The sequence below is a fragment of the Neoarius graeffei genome, chromosome 15, assembly GCF_027579695.1.
Source record: "Neoarius graeffei isolate fNeoGra1 chromosome 15, fNeoGra1.pri, whole genome shotgun sequence".
Lineage (NCBI taxonomy): Eukaryota > Metazoa > Chordata > Actinopteri > Siluriformes > Ariidae > Neoarius > Neoarius graeffei.
Window position 1 is genome coordinate 59,929,801 of NC_083583.1, and position 21,738 is coordinate 59,951,538.

At 43.4% G+C, this 21,738-nt stretch overlaps 1 protein-coding gene across 1 annotated transcript in view; it reads left to right on the forward strand.

Annotated features, from left to right (window-relative positions):
• Positions 1-20,273, forward strand: part of slc4a10a (solute carrier family 4 member 10a) — a 66,376-nt gene extending 46,103 nt beyond the window's left edge. Inside the window, exons 16-25 of the mRNA XM_060941736.1 lie at positions 3,671-3,832; positions 3,968-4,081; positions 4,270-4,431; positions 8,400-8,651; positions 8,743-8,811; positions 15,382-15,555; positions 15,665-15,790; positions 16,095-16,159; positions 19,461-19,571; positions 20,245-20,273. Coding sequence (XP_060797719.1) covers positions 3,671-3,832; positions 3,968-4,081; positions 4,270-4,431; positions 8,400-8,651; positions 8,743-8,811; positions 15,382-15,555; positions 15,665-15,790; positions 16,095-16,159; positions 19,461-19,571; positions 20,245-20,257 — 1,248 coding nt within the window. The 3' untranslated portion in view covers positions 20,258-20,273. The remainder of the gene's footprint in view (positions 1-3,670; positions 3,833-3,967; positions 4,082-4,269; positions 4,432-8,399; positions 8,652-8,742; positions 8,812-15,381; positions 15,556-15,664; positions 15,791-16,094; positions 16,160-19,460; positions 19,572-20,244) is intronic.
• Positions 20,274-21,738: the final 1,465 nt, after the last annotated feature.

Sequence of the window (21,738 nt, forward strand, 5' to 3'; positions counted from 1 at the left end):
TGCTGCTTGTCCGACTGGACGAGTGGATTAAAAGGTTAATGTGATATGTTTGGTAAATATATATATGTTGTTTACCAGCTGGGAGGTCCGTATTGTGAAATAATGTGACCGAGGTCTTGAAAGTACTGAGCGAGGCCCTCTGGGCTGAGGTCAGTATTCAAGGCCAAGCTCACGGTATTTCACCATACGGACCGACCCTAAGCTGGTAAATAATATATTTATTTTTTTCTTTACCAAATTCTAACAAAACGAGAGCGCCCGAAAGGGAAAACCGAGCCGAGCCGCCATTTTGAATCCCCATTCACGGCTGTAATGCAAATTGCTTCCTCCTCGGTATACAAGTGCACTTCCATGGCAGGAAAAAACTACATTTTGCCGCCTATGTAGTTCCCTATTTATACAAAATTGAGTCATTCAGGATTCAGCCATGTTTTTGCTCGGCGTTAGCAAGTTAGAAGTTTTTAGCTTTCTCCTGAAATGTTTTCTTTTATTTCTTCTTCCTCCGGGTAGTAAAACTCACTTTCGCTGTGAACATTGTCGTTATCGCTATCCATGCTGTAAAATTAATGCTGTTCTCCTGAGAAATGCTGCCAAAAAGTTATAAGATTTTTGATAATCTTATAAATAAATCTTATTAAAAAAAGATAAATATTGACAAAAAATGCTACTATGTTTGTTGTTGTTGTGAACGAGCGAGTCGCCAGAGGTCCATAACTGGGGTCTGTAACTGGGGATACGGACCCGCTCGCCAGCCAATCAGAGCTCAGGATTTGATGGAAACCGCACCGCGAAAAAAAAAGTGCTATTATTCACAACATTTGTAGCAGATAATATTGAGCTCTTGATTACGAATACAAAACCATGCTATGATTGCTTCCATTTTCCATTGTTTGGTGTCTTAATTATCCAGTCGTCGCTTGTAAGTGAATACAATTAGTGAAATTGTAACACGTCAACATGTCCAAACAGTGAACCGCTGTCTAAACGTGTCTAATCTTGTTTCTATCTGACATCTTTATCTTTCAAGTCCTGGGCAACGAGTGATCCCCTAAAAGGAAAACACCCACCTTTTTCAACCGAATCTTTATCCGTAGCATATGAATTTCTTCATATTTCCTTGTATTAGGAAAAATCACTTAGAAGTTAAAGAGTGTGTAATAAATACTACTCGTGTACAGCGCCCTCTGCTGGTTGGGTGGCGCTATTTTTTCATCATTAGAGCACTACAGTGAAAATCAAGTTTTGTGGGTGTGTGAGCAAGTTCAGACCCACACAACTACACTGGGATCACATCACTACAAAGTATTCTGTCTGGAAAAAAAATAATAATCCCATATCCGAAAGGATGAACAATACAGATTTAAAAGCATTTGTTTACGACTTTTAAAGTTTTACGAAAGAATGTACGTGTTTTTGCTCTTATTTTTTTTCCCATTACGCAGTATTTAATAAGTTGCTCGTGAAAAGGATTTCTTTTCTTTTTTCAGTACAGGAAAAAAAATGTCAAATGATCATCTGTAACACGTGCATGCAGTATGAATGCAGAGATGCCGATACAGCTATGGATTAAACAGTCACAGGAGGATATGGGTGGAGAAATAATAATGGAGTCGGGACAAAGAATGTTGCCCTGCGTCTCCTGGTATACAGAAACGTGTTTCCTGCCGGCTCAGAAAGGAGGAGCTTAAAAAGCTAAATCCTACCCTGGTTCATTCCAGTTCATGCTCTTTCCTGCTACCCCATATTTTGTCTGCAGCACACGCACATATGCTCACGCACGCACGCACGCAATCAAGCAAATCCCTAATGATTTCAGCCAAACACATCGTTGATGTGCTTTCATGTTTCTATGAAAAGCGAAGCTTAAGAAATATTAAGAAATAATCAACATGAAGTTGTGTAACTCAGACAGGATTATAAAATCTCATCTCATTATCTCTAGCCGCTTTATCCTTCTACACAGGGTCGCAGGCAAGCTGGAGCCTATCCCAGCTGACTACGGGTGAAAGGCGGGGTACACCCTGGACAAGTCGCCAGGTCATCACAGGGCTGACACATAGACACAGACAACCATTCACACCTACGGTCAATTTAGAGTCACCAGTTAACCTAACCTGCATGTCTTTGGACTGTGGGGGAAACCGGAGCACCCGGAGGAAACCCACACAGACACAGGGAGAACATGCAAACTCCGCACAGAAAGGCCCTCGCCGACCACGGGGCTCGAACCCGGACCTTCTTGCTGTGAGGCGACAGCGCTAACCATTACACCACCGTGCCGCCGATTATAAAATCTAATGTAGAATAAATTATTTAATTTATTATTAATGCTGCATAGGCAATAAATTTTTTTTTCCCAACAAGCAATATAGTTTTTCAACAAAGATTGGAGCATTTAAATGCCAGAACAACAGCTTAAAGCTAGACGGCCTTTCGATTTCATAAAAATCTGTGAAATTTAGTTCCGTCTGAAATTTGGTCACTGTGACACGTTTATTTCTGTAACATCTCACAAAATATATCAGGCCGCTCTGTGGCTGGGAAGTGATTTAATCTGAGAGGATTCCCGAACAAATAATGCGCATGAAATCGCTCGCTTCGCGCAGTCAAGCAGACAGAGGAAGTCCGTGTGTGCGTGTGCGCATGCGCAGGTTTACCTTTGACCGTGCACTGACCTGACAGTTCCATCATTCTGTCGCTAAACGAACAGCTGATCACACCGAGGTGCTCGCTGAGCGCCGATATTTATTATTTTGGTCCTGCGTTTCCTTTCCTTTTTATAGAATATAACGTCTTTTCTTCTCGCTTTCTGTTACTGTAGTCGGTCTTTCACGCTTCATTCGCACACTCACATCCTCCATTTTTCTCTCCTGTTTCAAATTTGTATCCCACAATGCCTTGCGCGAACGGGGAAAGCCCAGCACGTCATGCATGACATAGTATCTTGTATTGCGTCATGGTGAAGCAGGAAAAAATAGTGGAGAATTTAAGGCCACGTGGCCCTCAATTCATTAATTGTTCTATTTAAAAAAAACTAATAAAACTGGATGTCCGTAATTCGAATTCAGTAACTTTCGGGCCACTAAACAAAAATAATTGGATGTCGGGAAAATTCTTTTTATCGCCTCCACTTGAGCGGCACGGTGGTGTAGTGGTTAGCGCTGTCGCCTCACAGCAAGAAGGTCCTGGGTTCAAGCCTAGCAGCCGGCGAGGGCCTTTCTATGCAGAGTTTGCATGTTCTCCCCGTGTCCGCGTGGGTTTCCTCCGGGTGCTCCGGTTTCCCCCACAGTCCAAAGACATGCGGGTTAGGTTAACTGGTGGCTCTAAATTGACCGTAGGTGTGAATGTGAGTGTGAATGGTTGTCTGTGTGTATGTGCAGCCCTGTGATGACCTGGCGACTTGTCCAGGGTGTACCCCGCCTTTTGCCCATAGTCAGCTGGGATAGGCTCCAGCTTGCCCGCGACCCTGTAGAACAGGATAAAGCGGCTACAGATAATGGATGGATTATTATACACTTGAAAAATCCGAAAGGCAGTCTAGCTGTAAGTGGAACAGGTTACTTGGCTTAAAACTTGGCGCATTAATACAGAATTCAGTTATTGTGATGTGTGCACAGAGAGAGTTTTACAGCAGTGTGGTGAGGATGTTTTGTGCTGTTCTGTGCTGTAGAGCTGTATGGAGCTCAAGGGCGAGTTCCAGGGCAGTGCATGCGGCCAGCACGGCCCCTACATCCCCGACGTCCTCTTCTGGTCCATCATCCTGTTCTTCGCCACTGTCGCCATGTCTTTCTTTCTCAAAGAGTTCAAAACCAGCCGCTACTTCCCCACCAAGGCAAGTGTGTGTATGTGTGTGGGTTTGTGCCAGCGTATTATTTTAGCTTTTAGTCCAGTATAGGGATATTTATGTCGATGTTTGAGACTCTGTCCTCACTTGTGCGGGAGTGTTTCTGACTCTTTTCTATTGCAGGTGAGGGCAGTCATCGGTGACTTTGCAGTCTTCATCACGATCGTCACCATGGTGGTGATCGACTTTTTTCTTGGGATTCCCTCTCCCAAACTGCAGGTCCCCAATGAATTTAAAGTGAGTCTCACTTCATAATGATGACCATGACTCTGCAGTGCTTTTTGTCTGACGTAACCTCGCCTCTCAGTAATCGTACATGAAGTTTGACTGCGTTTGGTTCTAAGTCAATATGTTTAGGTTTTTATAGTTAAAAAAAAAACCTCCGCACACACTCTGTATGTGTCTGATCTCCTGACCCTCTACAGCCTACTAGAGATGACCGCGGTTGGATCATCAACCCTGTGGGACCAAACCCATGGTGGACAGTCCTCGTCTCCTTCCTCCCAGCACTGCTTTGTACCATCCTGATCTTTATGGACCAGCAGATCACAGCTGTCATCATTAACAGGAAGGAACACAAGCTGAAGGTAGAGGAGAATTAAATTATAGGCATACACGGTTATTTTCACCATGATGCTCAGGCCATTTTAGATTCAGAGCTGTGGAATACAGTGCTGAGCAGGCTGACTGTATTCCCTATAAAAGGGAACGGTCATGTTTGGTTGTTTTTATGCCTCTGCTCCTAGGTTTTCAGTTGTCTGTCTGAAACAGTTTTAGCTTCAATAGGTAGTGCAGTGGTTAGCACTGTTGCCTCACAGCAAGAAGGTTCTTGGTTCAAACCTCATGACTGACTGGGGCCTTTCTGTCTTCTGAGCGTGCATACTCTCCCTGTGCCTGCGTGGGTTTCCTCCATATGTCCAAAGACACGTGGATTAGGTCAACAGGCTACTCATGAACGTGAACGGTTGTTCGTCTCTGTGTTAGCCTTGCGATAGATTGGCGACCTACCAAGGCTGTTCCTTGCCTCTCGCGTGAAGTCAGCTGGGATTGGCTCCAGCTTCCCCTGCAACACTGACAGATAAGCGGTATAGATAAAAGATGGATGGGTATTTCAGGCATACAAATGAGTAATAAGAAGGAGTAGACTTGTTGGCAGCGGAGGCGTCTTTGTTGATACCATTGGCATTGAGTTCTGCTTGTTTAATAACAGAAAGTGGTATGGCTTGCCAGAGCTTGATATTTACCATTTAAAGGCAATTCAAAGAAAAAAATGTACTGTTTCTGTACAGTATGCATTTAATGGAAGACTTCCAAAAATCAATGTATGGCTTGACTTGCATGATATATCCATAAACAATAGCACATATATATATACAGTTGTAGTCAGAAGTTTACATACAGTCACATGAATGTGATCTTGGATATGAATGTCATGGCAATCTTTGGGCTTTCAGTCATTTCTTTGAACTGTTCTTTTTCTGTGGCAGAATGATTATACAGCATACAGCTTTAATCAAAAAAAACACTAGAATTTGGTGCCCAAGTTTTAATTTTCTTTGGGTTTTCTGAAATCAACACAGGGACAAAAATATACATACAGCACACCTAATATTTGGGTAAAATGTCTCTTTGCAAGATTCAACTTGACCAAACATTTATGTTTACCATGAACAAGCTACTGGCAGAATTCTGGTTGGATATTTCACGACTCTTCATGGTAGAATTGGTAGAGTTCAATTGAATTTGTTTTTTTTTTCTTGGCATGAACTCGACTTATAAGCACAGTCCATATATTTTCAATAGGGTTGAAGTCAGGACTTGTTTTAAGCTTAATGTTAGCCTGCTTTATCCTCCACAACCAGCTCTGATGCGTCCTTGGGTTCATTGTCCTGTTGTAACTCCCAAGTCGTGTTCAAGTTTCTGATGGTTTATCCTGAAGAATTCTGAGGTAGTCCTCCTTCTTCATTATTCCATCCACTTTGTGCAATGAACCAGTTCCACTGGCAGCAAAACAGCCCCAGAGCATGATGATCCTACCACCACCACCAGCTGATACAGTGTCCCTCTGTACATGGTGGTCATTGTGGCCAAACAACTCAATCTTTGTCTCATCTGACCATACAGCTTTCCTCCAGAAGGCTTTTTCTTTGTCCGTGTGATCAGCTTCAAACTTTAGTTAAGCTTGAAGGTGTCAATTTTGGAGCAGGGGGTTATTTCTTGGATAGCAGCCTCTTAGTCCATGGTGATCTGAACTGTAGACAGTGATCCATCAGCTTCCAGTTCATGGCAGGGCTGTGCCTTGGTGGTTCACAGGTTGTTCCTGACCATCCAAACCAATTTCCTTTCAGCTGAGGGTGACAGTTTGGGTTTTCTTGAAGCAAAGTGGCTTGGCAAAGTGACTACACCTCACAATAACTTGGAGACAATTGTTTGAACTGATCTTGGAATGTGCAGTTGTTTAGAAATGGCTCCAAGAGACATTCCGGAGTTGTATGTATCTACAGTCCTCTTTCTCAGATCTGCACTGAGCTCCTTGGACTTTCCCATTTGACTGTGTGTTGGTCAATCCAATGAGTGCTGTAAACAAACCCTTTTTATGAAGGCACAGAGAAGCTACCGGCTGTAGTCAATCATGATCATTAACAGGAAGTTAAGAGACCTCGGCCTTGGCAAGATAAGGGACGTTTTGGGTTTCAGCACCTCTGAATTAATAATCTAAGTGAGCGTATGTACATTTTTGACCCTGCATTGATTTCAGAAAACCCAAAGAAAATTAAAACTTGTGCACCCAATTCTAGTTTTTCTTTTTTTATTAAAGCTGTATGCTGTACAATCATTCTGCCACAGAAATAGAACAGTTCAAAGAAATGACTGAAAGCCCAAATATTGCCATGACGTTCATATCCAAGATCACATTCATGTCACTGTATGTAAACTTCTGACCACAACTGTATATGGCTGAGACTAATTTTAAGTTTACATCTTCAAAGCAGGTAGAGATGGGAGAAATAAGCTGAAGCAATCCTCAAATCTTGCCTTTTTTCTGTTTCTTTTTATCTTGGTTTTTGCTGTAATTTGAGTCATTAATAGCAGATAACCTTCTTTTAAATTATTTCATTTGTACTGTGTGTGGTGTAGATTGGCTTTGCAGCCTGCTCACGCACCATATTGGCTGATTAAAAATGTGACTTTCACTAAAAAAAACCCCAAATGTATATCCTTAAAGACGTTGTAGTGCGGCGGCACGGTGGTGTAGTGGTTAGCGCTGTCGCCTCACAGCAAGAAGGTCCGGGTTCGAGCCCTGTGGCCGGCGAGGGCCTTTCTGTGCGGAGTTTGCATGTTCTCCCCGTGTCCGCGTGGGTTTCCTCCGGGTGCTCCGGTTTCCCCCACAGTCCAAAGACATGCAGGTTAGGTTAACTGGTGGCTCTAAATTGAGCGTAGGTGTGAATGTGAGTGTGAATGGTTGTCTGTGTCTATGTGTCAGCCCTGTGATGACCTGGCGACTTGTCCAGGGTGTACCCCGCCTTTCGCCCGTAGTCAGCTGGGATAGGCTCCAGCTTGCCTGCGACCCTGTAGAACAGGATAAAGCGGCTAGAGATAATGAGATGAGATGAGATTCACATAGAAGGATCTGAGCGATGTCTGGTACACCGAGCAGTTTCTACAATCTGGAAACAGAAGTCCGACATGCCCTCCCAAAGAGCTCACCGCCGCACAGTAAGGATCCAGCTTGTGTTTAACCTGTTGCTTGAATTTATGAGTTGTCTTTCGTCAGATCAGTAACGTTCTAAGGTAGTTTCTGTGTGGCCAAATATAACACTTAGACGACAGACAATTACTGATCTAAAAGCAAACCACAACATGTTTATTCACTCTTCGTCCTTGTTGTCGTAAAGTTGTGTCGAGAGCTTTACAAAAGAAGGCAGTGGCGCATACAGTATGATGTCACGCATGCCGCGCCGCTGACCAATAAATCGCTGCGATCTAATGGCGGACAAGCTTTTAGTGATTTTTGGAACAGAATTCAAGTGCAAAAAAGTTCTTTTTCGAACCAATTTTTTTTTTATTTATCGGTGAACTTTACAACCTATACAGAAAACTCGGGATTTTATGATGTCATTTTCGTAAGACTAGCACTTTAAGTGAAACCAGACCCAAAAGGTTTTGATGACATTGGATAGTGGGAGTGTCGTTACAGTATACAGTTGTACAGAAAAAAAAATCAGTATATTGAAATATGTTGAAAGGATATGGAGCGTATTGTGAATGAGAGTCCTGGGATGAATACAGGATTGTCTTTATGATTACAGCAGCAGAGCTGAAATGTAGCGTCTGGGATAAAACAGATTAGTTTCTCTAAACTTAAGCACAAAATATTGTTTTTCTTTTGAATATTTGTTTAATGAGCTTTGCAGTTGATCACAGGACTATTTGACTGTTCCCAGTCAAATATTTGACTATGTGACTGTTCCCAGAACTATCTTCACACGTACTCTGTGTGCAGGAAAAAAAAAAGGTTTCTGATGAAAACGAGACCATTTGTGTGTATCTGCAGAAAGGCTGTGGCTACCACCTGGACCTGTTTGTGGTGGGTGTGATGCTTGGATTGTGTTCAGTTATGGGACTACCGTGGTTCGTGGCTGCCACCGTCCTCTCCATCACGCATGTGAACAGCTTGAAGCTGGAGTCCGAGTGCTCAGCGCCAGGAGAGCAGCCCAAGTTTCTGGGAATCAGAGAGCAGCGCTTCACCGGACTCATGATCTTCGTCCTCATGGGCTGCTCTGTCTTCATGACTTCCATCCTAAAGGTCAGTCACCTTTGGCCTGTAGTATGTAAATCCCATTACTTTCTTTTACAAACAAGGCTTGTGCGATTGAATATATTTGTTTTGTCTGTAGTTCATCCCAATGCCTGTGTTATACGGAGTTTTCCTGTACATGGGGGCGTCATCTCTCAGAGGCATACAGGTAAGCTAGTGTAGCTAGTGCATGCATAACATTCGCACTTTTGACTTGTTTGTGATACATTGTTGGGGTCTCTCTAGTTGTAGATCTGTATTTTACATGAACCATTTTTAAAAAATGGTTCTGAAATGAAGGTGCGACACAAAAAACATCACAAAATCGAATCCAAGCCATCCAGAGTCCAAAGGTGCTTTCGAGAGGTACCAACTGAGAGGAGCTACCCAATGTGGAGCTCCTCCGAGAATTACATACCTTCAAGGGCTTTTATTCTGTTTGCAGTCACACCTCCACAAGGACGCGTTATCCTAATGGGCTTCATGGGCAGCTGCCCAGGGCCTTGCCACTAGGGGGCCTCGGAGGTAGCGAGATCGGAAAATATGAAACGATATTTTCAGAAGTTTTGATCACATTGATAACATTTTTGATGCATTTCGCCACCCGTAAGGAAGCCCACCTTGTCCCGTCGCATAAATCACCCGTCATTGTCAGTATGATCACTGTCCACCATGTCTTCACACGCTACGCCAGCTTGAGTTCAATGATTTAATTAATGACTTCGCTTTCCAACAAAGTAGGAAAGTGCCCTTGTAGGGGCGGCACGGTGGTGTAGTGGTTAGCGCTGTCGCCTCACAGCAAGAAGGTCCTGGGTTCGCGCCCCAGGGCCGGCGAGGGCCTTTCTGTGTGGAGTTTGCATGTTCTCCCCGTGTCCGCGTGGGTTTCCTCCGGGTGCTCCGGTTTCCCCCACAGTCCAAAGACATGCAGGTTAGGTTAACTGGTGACTCTAAATTGAGCGTAGGTGTGAATGTGAGTGTGAATGGTTGTCTGTGTCTGTGTCAGCCCTGTGATGACCTGGCGACTTGTCCAGGGTGTACCCCGCCTTTCACCCGTAGTCAGCTGGGATAGGCTCCAGCTTGCCTGCGACCCTGTAGAAGGATAAAGCGGCTAGAGATAATGAGATGAGATGAGTGCCCTTGTAAATTGACCCATGGCTGTCAAACTGAATGCACAAAGCTGTGTGCCACTGCTGTTTGGGACATTACGTGTGTGAAAGGATGAAATGTTTCACATAGCCTAACATTCTGAGATTTATTTCTGAGAAGCAAGATATTTTTCTTTCTTTGTTATCGCTCTTTGTTTTCACAAGTTAAAAGTCGCCTGGATTCCAAAATGAAAACGAACGGTTATATACACTACCGTTCAAAAGTTTGGGGTCACTTTGAAATGTCCTTATTTTTGAAAGAAAAGCACTGTTCTTTTCAATGAAGATCACTTTAAACTAATCAGAAATGCACTCTATACATTGCTAATGTGGTAAATGACTATTCTAGCTGCAAATGTGTGGTTTTTGGTGCAATATCTCCATAGGTGTATAGAGGCCCATTTCCAGCAACTCTCACTCCAGTGTTCTAATGGTACAATGTGTTTGCTCATTGCCTCAGAAGGCTAATGGATGATTAGAAAACCCTTGTACAATCATGTTAGCACAGCTGAAAACAGTTGAGCTCTTTAGAGAAGCTATAAAACTGACCTTCCTTTGAGCAGATTGAGTTTCTGGAGCATCACATTTGTGGGGTCGATTAAATGCTCAAAATGGCCAGAAAAATGTCTCGACTATATTTTCTATTCATTTTACAACTTATGGTGGGAAATAAAAGTGTGACTTTTCATGGAAAACACAAAATTGTCTGGGTGACCCCAAACTTTTGAATGGTAGTGTACCAAATGAATGTTCTTGTTCTGAATACTAAAGAAACTGTTGTAGGCCTAGGTTATGTTCTTGACATGTTGTTCATTGACTCACTCATTCAAAGGCTTCTTGAGGCTAAACTTTAGTTAAGCAGACTTGTTAACCGTGATGTCTGATGGATTTTTTCACCATGCAGTTGCCTATTTCACCATTGCTTTTTCTCGATTAAATAGGTGTTGATGGATATAAAGTTTTATCGTTCAATAGTATTTCTAATTGTGCCACTGTCATTGTTTAAGTTTCTGTGTCTAGTTAGACAGGCACGTCTGAGGGGGTGAATTTGCTGAACGTAGTTGACAACAGGCGGGGGTGGGGCCTCGGGGGGGTGTCTGCCCAGGGCCTCGGCAAGAGTTAACGCAGCCCTGCACCTCCAGAAGGAACACTGAAGCGATGTAAGCCGGCTTGCTAGCGTGACATTAGCAGGAAATGCTAGCAAAGATTTTTATATTTCACTTAGAGGCGTGGGCGGCACGGTGGTGTAGTGGTTAGCGCTGTCACCTCACAGCAAGAAGGTCCTGGGTTCGAGCCCCGGGGCCGGCGAGGGCCTTTCTGTGCGGAGTTTGGATGTTCTCCCCGTGTCCGCGTGGGTTTCCTCCGGGTGCTCCGGTTTCCCCCACAGTCCAAAGACATGCAGGTTAGGTTAACTGGTGACTCTAAATTGAGCGTAGGTGTGAATGTGAGTGTGAATGGTTGTCTGTGTCTATGTGTCAGCCCTGTGATGACCTGGCGACTTGTCCAGGGTGTACCCCGCCTTTCGCCCGTAGTCAGCTGGGATGGGCTCCAGCTTGCCTGCGACCCTGTAGAACAGGATAAAGCGGCTACAGATAATGAGATGAGATGAGACTTAGAGGTGTCAAAATCACGCTGTATTTTCTCTTTTCTCAATAAAGCCTGGACTTCTCCGTCCATTTGACTGTATTTTTTTTCTTCCACTTTTAATGCTCACATTAAGAACTGTTATTTATGCGGCTCTAGTTTTACACAGATTTTTAAAAATGGAGGTTGCTGGTGCTGCATTGTCTCGTGTTCTACCAATCACCGTACACTTATGTGAGTCATGGTTCCTCTTGTGCTAGGAGAATGCCTACCCTGAAGTACTGTAGGAGCTAAGAAAGGCCCTCAAAACTACAATCGTTCTCAGTTCCTGCAGTGTGGGGGCACAAAAAAACCCGGGGAACTTCCTCCAACAGTTCTACAACCCCAGTTCCAAAAAAGTTAGGACGTTGTTTGAAACATAAATAAAAACAGAATGTGATGATTAGCAAATCATGGAAACCCTATATTATTGAACACAGTACAAAGACAACATGTCAAATGTTGAAACTGAGAAATGTTATTGTTATTTGAAAAATATATGCTCAGGGCTCGAAATTCATATATTTTTTCACCAGCCAGCTGGACTAGTTCCCTTCCAAAGTAACTCGCCAAACAGAAAATCAACTAGCCAAAATTTGTTCATGTATGAATTTTACTTCTGTCAAAAATAACGCAGAAGAGAGTAGTTACCATTGTTCATGACTAATATGCATTTATTTCAAGACCCGAGTATTTTGATACTCTTTTTTTTTTTTTGCACACTTTACAAATTGGCATTTGGCCCCGGTCACACCGCCCGAACTTTGCTGGAGCGTTCCTTGAACGGTAGGGAGGGGGGGCCGAATTTCGACAATGCTCGTCACCGTGCACAAAATGGGAAAAAAATCGAAAACACGGGCGTTGGCTTAGCGGTGCACCGCTGAAGCTGGTGTTGCTTTAGCGTTGGTTTAGCGGTGACGCGAGCGTTGGTATAGCGGCGTTCTGCGCATGCGGGCTTTGGCTCGGCGGGGGTATAAAGTTGGTTTAGCACCAATCATAGCAAGTCTCTCAGCATCCATGGTGATACAGTTTTACTGTAACTTTGAGCAAATGCGATATAGATGAGGTCTGAACTCAACGGCAGCTCGATTCCAAATGAGCTCCTGGTCCATTTCTCCCCGTATTTATAGCCAAATTCTGGTCCTGCTCCGACACCTCTATACCAACGCCAAACCAAAGTTCATCGCCGCCATGGATAGCTGCTTCAACGCCCGACACCGTTCCAGCAACCCCATGTCCGCTCGTAAAATGCTTACAACCGCTCCACCGAAGTTTGTGCAACGTTTAATCGCCGCCCGGGCAACGCTGGCGAAGCAGCGGTGGTCCAGCGTTCAAGATTTCTGCGTTGGCCTAGCAGACCCAAGCGTCCACGAACTTGCGTCTAGCGGTGCCAAACTTTGACTGGGCGTTGGTGGAGCGGGGGTGAACTTTGCCGGGGCGGAAAATTGCCCCCTCCTCATCGCTCGCAATATTTTGTGCAGCTCAAAACTTTCGGAGCGGTAGGAGGGCCCCTCGAGAAACATCAGCGGTGGCCGAGTGTATACGGCGTTGCTTTAACGGGGGCCAACTTTTGTTAAACGGTGGTGAACGGTTACGAGCGGTAATGAATTTTTTTCACCGCTCCAGGAACGCTCCAGCAAAGTTCGGGCGGTGTGACCGGGGCCTTTGCTGTTCCACGTCCTCCTCGCGATATCCAAAAAAAATGCCAGATGACTGACCCCTTACTAGTTCTTTTAGGAACCAATTTGTCCGCTTCCATTTTTAATTTGTCGCTGAAATTGACAGAGCTTACACGGTAGCCTATGCAACACCAGCGATTGCACGAACTGAGTCAGCGCTGTAAACCGAAACTAGAAAATCTTCCTGCAAGTTCCTTTCAGCACCGAGATGTTGCCCGGAATTGGTTGGCGAGTGTGTGACGTTATTGTTTTTTTTTTTACCCTTAGGCAGCCTCTCACGTTACTGCCTGAGGAACAGGGAGAAAACCACCGGAAAAGGTTTTAAACAAATGCAACAAACACAAAACAAACGCAAGTCAGCAGATGACCATAAAATACTCGATAGTTACGATATAATAATTTTATGTATCTCACACAGAATTTTCGGAGATGTATCGAGTATATTCAATATATCGCACAGCCCTAGTCTGAATCTTCGCTTCATATATATTTTTTATTTTCAACTAGCCAGCCGGGCTGCCTAGTGACAGGAATTACCCGCCAAATGACAAATTAAGTCGCCTCGGGCGACCGGACCACAGCGAATTTCGAGTCCTGTATGCTCATTTTAAATTTGATGTCAGCAACACATTTCAGAAAAGTTGGGATGGGTCAACAAAAGACTGAAAAAGTTGTGTAATGCTAAAAAACCTAATTTGGTTATGTGGCAACAGGTCAGTAACATGATTGGGTATAAAAAGAGCATCCCAGAGAGGCGGAGTCTATAGTCTATCATCTATGGCACGTAATATCATGAAAAGATTCAAAGAATCTGGAGAAATCTCTGTATGCAAGAGACAAGGCTGAAAACTGACAGTGGATGCCTGTGATCTTCAGGCCCTCAGGAAACACTGCATTAAAAACAGACGTGTGTCTGTAGTTGAAATCACTGTATGGGCTCAGGGACACTTCAGAAAACCATCATCTGTGAAAACATTTAATTACTGCGTCCACAAATACAAGTTAAAACCAGATATAAACAATATCCAGAAACACCGCCACCTTCTCTGGGCCCGAGCTCTTTTACGATGGACTGAGGGTGAAGTGGAAAATTGTCCCGAGGTCTGACGAATCCAAAAGTAGAAATTCTTTCTAGAAATCCTGGACCCCACGTCCTCCAGGCTAAAGAGTAGAGAGACCGTCCGGCTTGTTATCAGTGCACAGTTCAAAAGCCAGCATCTGTGATGGTATGAGGGGGCATTAGTGCACATGACATGGGTAGCTTGTACATCTGGGAAGGCATCATTAATGCTGAATGATATAAACACGTCTCACAGCAATATGCTGCCATCCAGATAAAATCTTTTTCAGGGAAGGCCTTCCTTCTTTCAGCAAGACAATGCCAAACCGCTTTCTGCACAGATTAAAACTGCATGGCTCCGTAGTAAAAGAGTCCTGGTGCTAAACTGGCCTGTCTGCAGTCCAGACCTGTCTCCTATTTAAAACATTTGGCACATTATGAAGCACAAGATACGACAAAGAAGACCCCAAACTGTTGAGCAACTGAAATTGTATATCAGGCAAGAATGGGACAAGATTTCTCTTTCGAAACTACAGCAATTGGTCTCCTCAGTTCCCAAACGTTTACAGAGTGTTGTTAAAAGTTGAGGTGATGCAACACAGTGGTAAACATGCCCCTGTCCCAACTTTTTTGAAACGTGTTGCTGACATCAAATTCAAAACAAGCATATATTTTTCAAACAGTAAAATTTCTCAGTTTCAACATTTGATTTGTCTTTGTACTATTTTCAATGAAATATAGGGTTTCCATGATTTGCAAATTAATGCATTTTGTTTTTATTTACAGTTTACACAGTGTCCCAACTTTTTTGGAATTGGGATTGGAAGAACTATGAAAAAAGTTCCTCCGTTCCAAAAGAGCAACATTGCCCATGCTCTGTGGGTTGGTGGGATTGTGTTACTTACTCCCCTGTCAATCATAGTGACACTCAACAACCATTCACATCTGTGAACTCATGAATGTGGAAGAGGGTAGATGGCACTTTCCTCGAAGTGTTATGCTGCCCTGCGATGTAGCGTGAGGTGGTTTGAAAAGATACAGTGACTGGCTTCAGATGTTTCAGAGGAAACAAACACAAAGCTATGGTCTTGCATTTATGAAGAGGCTTTGGAAGAAAACGTTCATTACTTGTTAGCTACATTAGTGTTGTAGTGCTGGTGCAAACCAAAAAAAGAAAACGGACACCAAACAAGCTTGTGGTCGTGATGGTGTGTGTTCTGTTCCATTCGCAGTTCTTTGACCGTCTGAAGTTGTTCGGGATGCCAGCGAAACACCAGCCTGACTTCATCTATCTGAGACATGTTCCTCTGAGGAAGGTCCACCTGTTCACCATCATCCAGCTCAGCTGCCTTGTCCTCCTCTGGGTCATTAAAACCACCAAAGCTGCCATCATTTTCCCCATGATGGTAAATCCCGCTCCTGTTGTAGGTGTGAGAGAGGAGGATATTGTAAAGAGTACGATGTAAAGAGAAGTTTGTAATCTTGATAGTGAATGTGAGCTGCTTTGCTGTGCAGGTGTTAGCGTTAGTTTTCATCCGTAAGCTGCTGGACTGCATCTTCACAAAGAGGGAGCTCAGCTGGCTCGATGACCTCATGCCTGAGAGCAGCAAGAAGAAAAAATTGGAGGATGCACAGGAAGAGGTACAACATTACAGTACTCTATCTAATAGCACCCATCGAGCCCTTTTAATGTGACTAGTTGACCATGAAAGTGAGCTTTTAGGCTTAAGATCTTAACAGTGAATGGCTGCAGGTTCATGTGAATGAGCTGTTATTGGAGAAAGAGCTTTATATCACAGCAAGCGTATTAATCAACAATTTCTGATTCGAAAACAATAAATTCAGTGGCTAAACCTGAGTACTTATGAGAATTTAAGTCATTAAGCAGCCTTTTTCTCTGTAATTCAAGTCGAAACATAGAGTCATGATGGGTTGATACTTGCAGGAGAACCACAGTGTGATGGTGGAGGATGAGGGAGTTGTCCAGGTGCCACTTGAAGGGCACGACAAGTAAGCAGAATACATCACATTTTTGTCCATTGTAGATTTTTCTTACTTCTCTCAGGGGGAAAAAAAAAAGACATTTTTATGAATTCTAAAAAAAATGTAGACTTTGGCTTGCATGTAATTTCCCACTTGCAACCCCGATTCCAAAAAAGTTGGGACAAAGTACAAATTGTAAATAAAAACGGAATGCAATGATGTGGAAGTTTCAAAATTCCATATTTTATTCAGAATAGAACATAGATGACATATCAAATGTTTAAACTGAGAAAATGTATCATTTAAAGAGGAAAAATTAGGTGATTTTAAATTTCATGACAACAACACATCTCAAAAAAGTTGGGACAAGGCCATGTTTCCCACTGTGAGACATCCCCTTTTCTCTTTACAACAGTCTGTAAACGTCTGGGGACTGAGGAGACAAGTTGCTCAAGTTTAGGGAGAGGAATGTTAACCCATTCTTGTCTAAAGTAGGATTCTAGTTGCTCAACTGTCTTAGGTCTTTTTTGTCGTATCTTCCGTTTTATGATGCGCCAAATGTTTTCTATGGGTGGAAGATCTGGACTGCAGGCTGGCCAGTTCAGTACCCGGACCCTTCTTCTACGCAGCCATGATGCTGTAATTGATGCAGTATGTGGTTTGGCATTGTCATGTTGGAAAATGCAAGGTCTTCTCTGAAAGAGACGTCGTCTGGATGGGAGCATGTTGCTCTAGAACCTGGATATACCTTTCAGCATTGATGGTGTCTTTCCAGATGTGTAAGCTGCCCATGCCACATGCACTAATGCAACCCCATACCATCAGAGATGCAGGCTTCTGAACTGAGCGCTGATAACAACTTGGGTCGTCCTTCTCCTCTTTAGTCCGAATGACACGGCGTCCCTGATTTCCATAAAGAACTTCAAATTTTGATTCGTCTGACCACAGAACAGTTTTCCACTTTGCCACAGTCCATTTTAAATGAGCCTTGGCCCAGAGAAGACATCTGCCCTTCTGGATCATGTTTAGATACGGCTTCTTCTTTGAACTATAGAGTTTTAGCTGGCAACGGCGGATGGCACGGTGAATTGTGTTCACAGATAATGTTCTCTGGAAATATTCCTGAGCCCATTTTGTGATTTCCAATACAGAAGCATGCCTGTATGTGATGCAGTGCCGTCTAAGGGCCCGAAGGTCACGGGCACCCAGTATGGTTTTCCGGCCTTGACCCTTACGCACAGAGATTCTTCCAGATTCTCTGAATCTTTTGATGATATTATGCACTGTAGATGATGATATGTTCAAACTCTTTGCAATTTTACACTGTCGAACTCCTTTCTGATATTGCTCCACTATTTGTCGGTGCAGAATTAGGGGGATTGGTGATCCTCTTCCCATCTTTACTTCTGAGAGCCGCTGCCACTCCAAGATGCTCTTTTTATAGACCCTTTTCAGTCACGTGACCTTCATAAACGCGACCACCATTTTGGACATGTAGCGGACTTCGGCTCGAATTGGTTTGAATGCGAGGAAGGCGACAAACGGAGACCATACAAGAAAAAGGAGCGAGATGCAGAAAACACCTTCGCTATCCAGCGACGTAGGGCATTTACAGGGCGAGCAGAGGGAGAAATAACAACAGTAACGACACATTAGCAACGCCGTACAGAAATAACGGTTTATGGCACAGACCCTTTCGGTTCTCGCTCATCTAGCTGCTACAATGACTGCTTAGACTGCAACAATAATACCTAATACACATTTAAGTATCCGTCGTAAAGACGTGAAACTCGTCGAGTGACGAGTGTGTTCATTGATAAGCTAACACAATCTAAAAGTAGACATACCATCACACTGCCCTGACGCTGTGTACAGTTTACCTTCTGTGGTTTGTGCACTCACTATTTGCCATTACTTTCTCCAACCGTTGTTAGAGATTACAGGGAACGGCCTGGATTTAAGAGACAAATACATGTTCCTCTTGTTTTGAACACTTAGCCCATGTTTACATTAGACCGTATCAGCGGATCATCAGATTAACGTTTTTAAAAGCGATTAGTGTGCACACAGCAACACCAATACACGATTCGTCTGCACACAGCAACACCAATACACGGATACGCTCGGCTCCGCAGGCATCCTGCGCTCCAAATCACTCCGCCCTGAACAGCGAGTGCCCTCTGGAGGGTGCGCACTCCGGCCCTGCACAGCTCACACAGCGCGCGAGTGAAGTGCACGAGCCACGATTCGGGACTGAGCCGCTGTGTGTGTGATCCCAGCGCAGATCACTTACCACTCGCAAGTGGAAGGATGGCAAGCCTAAAGACAATCTTTTTTTTTTTTTACATAGTCAAGAGAGGTGTCGGATCACTGGATCCAGTGTAAATAGCTGCCGGAGCCAACGCCCGAGGTTCCGGAGCGCGCTCCGGCTTGCTCCCCCTCAAATTAAGCGCTGTTTGTAGGACACTGCCTCTGATCTGTCCTACAGTCTACCAACAGCAAAGGAACACAACGCTAGCTAATGTCGTTAGCTAATAGCTACTACAGAAGAACAAAGAGGTTACAATGGGTTATTTTAGCCTATTTGGTTACACACTCGCCGCCACAGAATGTTAACAGCAATGTAATGCCTTTTCTGGCTAATTTTATTCGTCTTACCTCCAACAAAGTGGTCACTACACAAGCGCTGGTATGCCGAGGGCTGCCAATCTTTCCTGTTTATGGCCGCTATCCATTTTCTCCGTCGGGATCCGATAAAATGATAACCCTTGCCTTGTTTGTTGATGGTTACTACATCCAGGTGCCAACAATATAGTGGCATGATGGAAGTCTTGCTGAAAATAAACACTTTCTTTGCTACCGTTCCTCAATGTTGGCTGTGGTAAACTACTGGTAGTACACATCCAAAATGGCAGCCGCGTTTGTCGTGACGTCACGTGAAAAGGGTCCATACCCAGTCATGTTAATGACCTATTGCCAATTGACCTAATGAGTTGCAATTTGGTCCTCCAGCTGTTCCTTTTTTGTACCTTTAACTTTTCCAGCCTCTTATTGCCCCTGTCCCAACTTTTTTGAGATGTGTTGCTGTCATGAAATTTCAAATGAGCCAATATTTGGCATGAAATTTCAAAATGTCTCACTTTCGACATTTGATATGTTGTCTATGTTCTATTGTGAATACAATATCAGTTTTTGAGGTTTGTAAATTATTGCATTCCGTTTTTATTTACAATTTGTATTTTGTCCCAACTTTTTTGAAATCGGGGTTGTAAAATCACAGCATGACTTGTTCTTTTATCACTGAAAAGGTTTTCTGTGTTGTTTTAAGGCACGACCCTTCCACAGTCAACATTTCAGATGAAATGACCAAGACTGGTTTTGGACATTTTTGGAAAAGCCTCAGTCCTGACAACAGCAAAAATGATACCAGTGCAAAAAGGTTTGTATCTATTCTATAATTCACTCTTATTATCTAACGGTACAGTACAGTTTTAACTTCATTATCACGCTAAACTGTTGCACATAGAAGCCACAGCTACATTAGTATTGCTTTTTCTTGGCTTTTATTAGCTCACACGGCCCTGGGCCGACGAGCTATTGTCATCACGTGGCGTCCATCTGTCCGTCCGTCCGTCCGTTCACAATTCACAAAAATCGTTACTCCTCACTGAGCTTTCAATGGATTTTGATTCTGATTTTTTTTTTTGGAAGATCTAATTGTTCTAATTGAAAAGCAACTTAGCTATTTATAAACGAGTCTGGTTTCTCATGGTACGGCCGTGTGAGCTACTGCGTCACTGATGCTCTGGTTATGAATTATGACACAAAGACAGTATTTTCCTGATTTTTTTTTTTTTATTCCTTTTAATGGACAATTTTGGTCCGTTCAAATGGACTCAAGGCTCCAAACCTTGCATGTTCATTCTCTGTGCTGGTTATGAGTGAGTGCGAGAGCTAATCTCGAGCTATATTCCCATGAAAGCCACAATCCTGAGCCACAATCCTTCAGCCCCCATCCTTCTAAAACACTTAATCTGCTCTCCTATTTAAAACTTCTTGAAAGTACCTTTTTTTTTTTTTGACTAAATTTCTCATCCCATGTCATGCCTTAGCTCCCTCTCCTAACCTCCTAGCTGCTGACTTTCCAAAGGTAAGATGAGCTCCCAAATATTTCCCATCTAATCCTGGTCACGTGAATGAGAATCATTTTTCTAAAAAAATGTAATTTATTGTTTTCTCATTTTGTGTTGTGTGTGAAAACCGTAAAGAAGATGCATGAGGTTTTTTTTTTTTTAGAGGTCAGAGTTGAAGCATGGCCTGTCACTCACATGCTTGCTTAAAGATTAACTTGCCCTCCTGTCACAGTTCTTCAGTCATTCGTGGAAAAAAAAAGCATACCACTTGTTAATTGCAAATCCAGCAGTGAAAAGATGTACAACGTCAAAGCAAGCCTTCATTCGTTCATCTTCAGGAACCACTTTAATCTGGACAAGGTCTTGAAACATATATTGAATAGGATGCCAGTCTATTGGCACTACATACCTTCACATAGCCAGTCCACCTATGTTTTTGAACGGGGGATGGGGGTCAGAGGAGGATGAAGGGGTGAAACTTCACACCGACAATAACCTGAGCTGAGGCTCAAACCCACAACCCTGTAGCTGTGAAGTGGCAGTGATACTCACTATACCACCATGCAACCCTCTTAAAAATTGTGAAGGAGTTTTCTTTGAAGAAGTTTGTGACAAGTAAGCGAGATCATCTTGTATCTGTTGCTAGGGCACGAGAACGTGTGGTTCTGTGATTGGTCGTCTGCCATGATGGTCAGTTGGAGCAGTTCTGGGCCACATTTATTAGCAAAACAGACTAGACTCTATAGTGAATATTACAGAGGCTTGTGGATCCAAGCGCCAACCTCCACTCCAAAAAAGTGAAGCCAATGTGGAAGTGCTAAAATCTGCAGTTCCTCGAATGGCCACTCGAAGCTGACTACAAAAGCGAGTCAATTCCCATCGACCCCCATATTAAAATGTCCAAATTTACAATGAAAACGAACATGTTTACAGCCTGGTACCAAAAACGGTTTTGGTCTCTATAGTGTCTTACAAAAGTATTCATCCCCCTTGGTGTTTGTCCTGTTTTGTCGCATTACAAGCTGGAATTAAAATGGATTTTTGGAGGGTTAGAACCATTTGATTTACACAACATGCCTACCACTTTAAAGGTGAAAGTTTTGTTTTATTGTGACACAAACAATAATTAAGATGAAAAAAACAGAAATCTGGAGTGTGCAAAGGTATTCACCCTCCCAAAGGCAATACTTTGTAGAGCCACCAGCTGCAAGTCTCTTGGGGTATGTCTCTATTAGCTTAGCACATCTAGCCACTGGGATTTTTGCTCATTCCTCAAGACATAACTGCTCCAACTCCTTCGAGTTAGATGGGTTGCGTTGGTGTACAGCAATCTTCAAGTTATGCCACAGATTCTCAATTGGATTGAGGTCTTGGCTTTAATTAGGCCATTCCAAGAAATTTAAATGTTTCCCTTTAAACCACTCCAGTGTAGCTTTAGCAGTGTGTTTAGGGTCATTGTCCTGCTGGAACAGG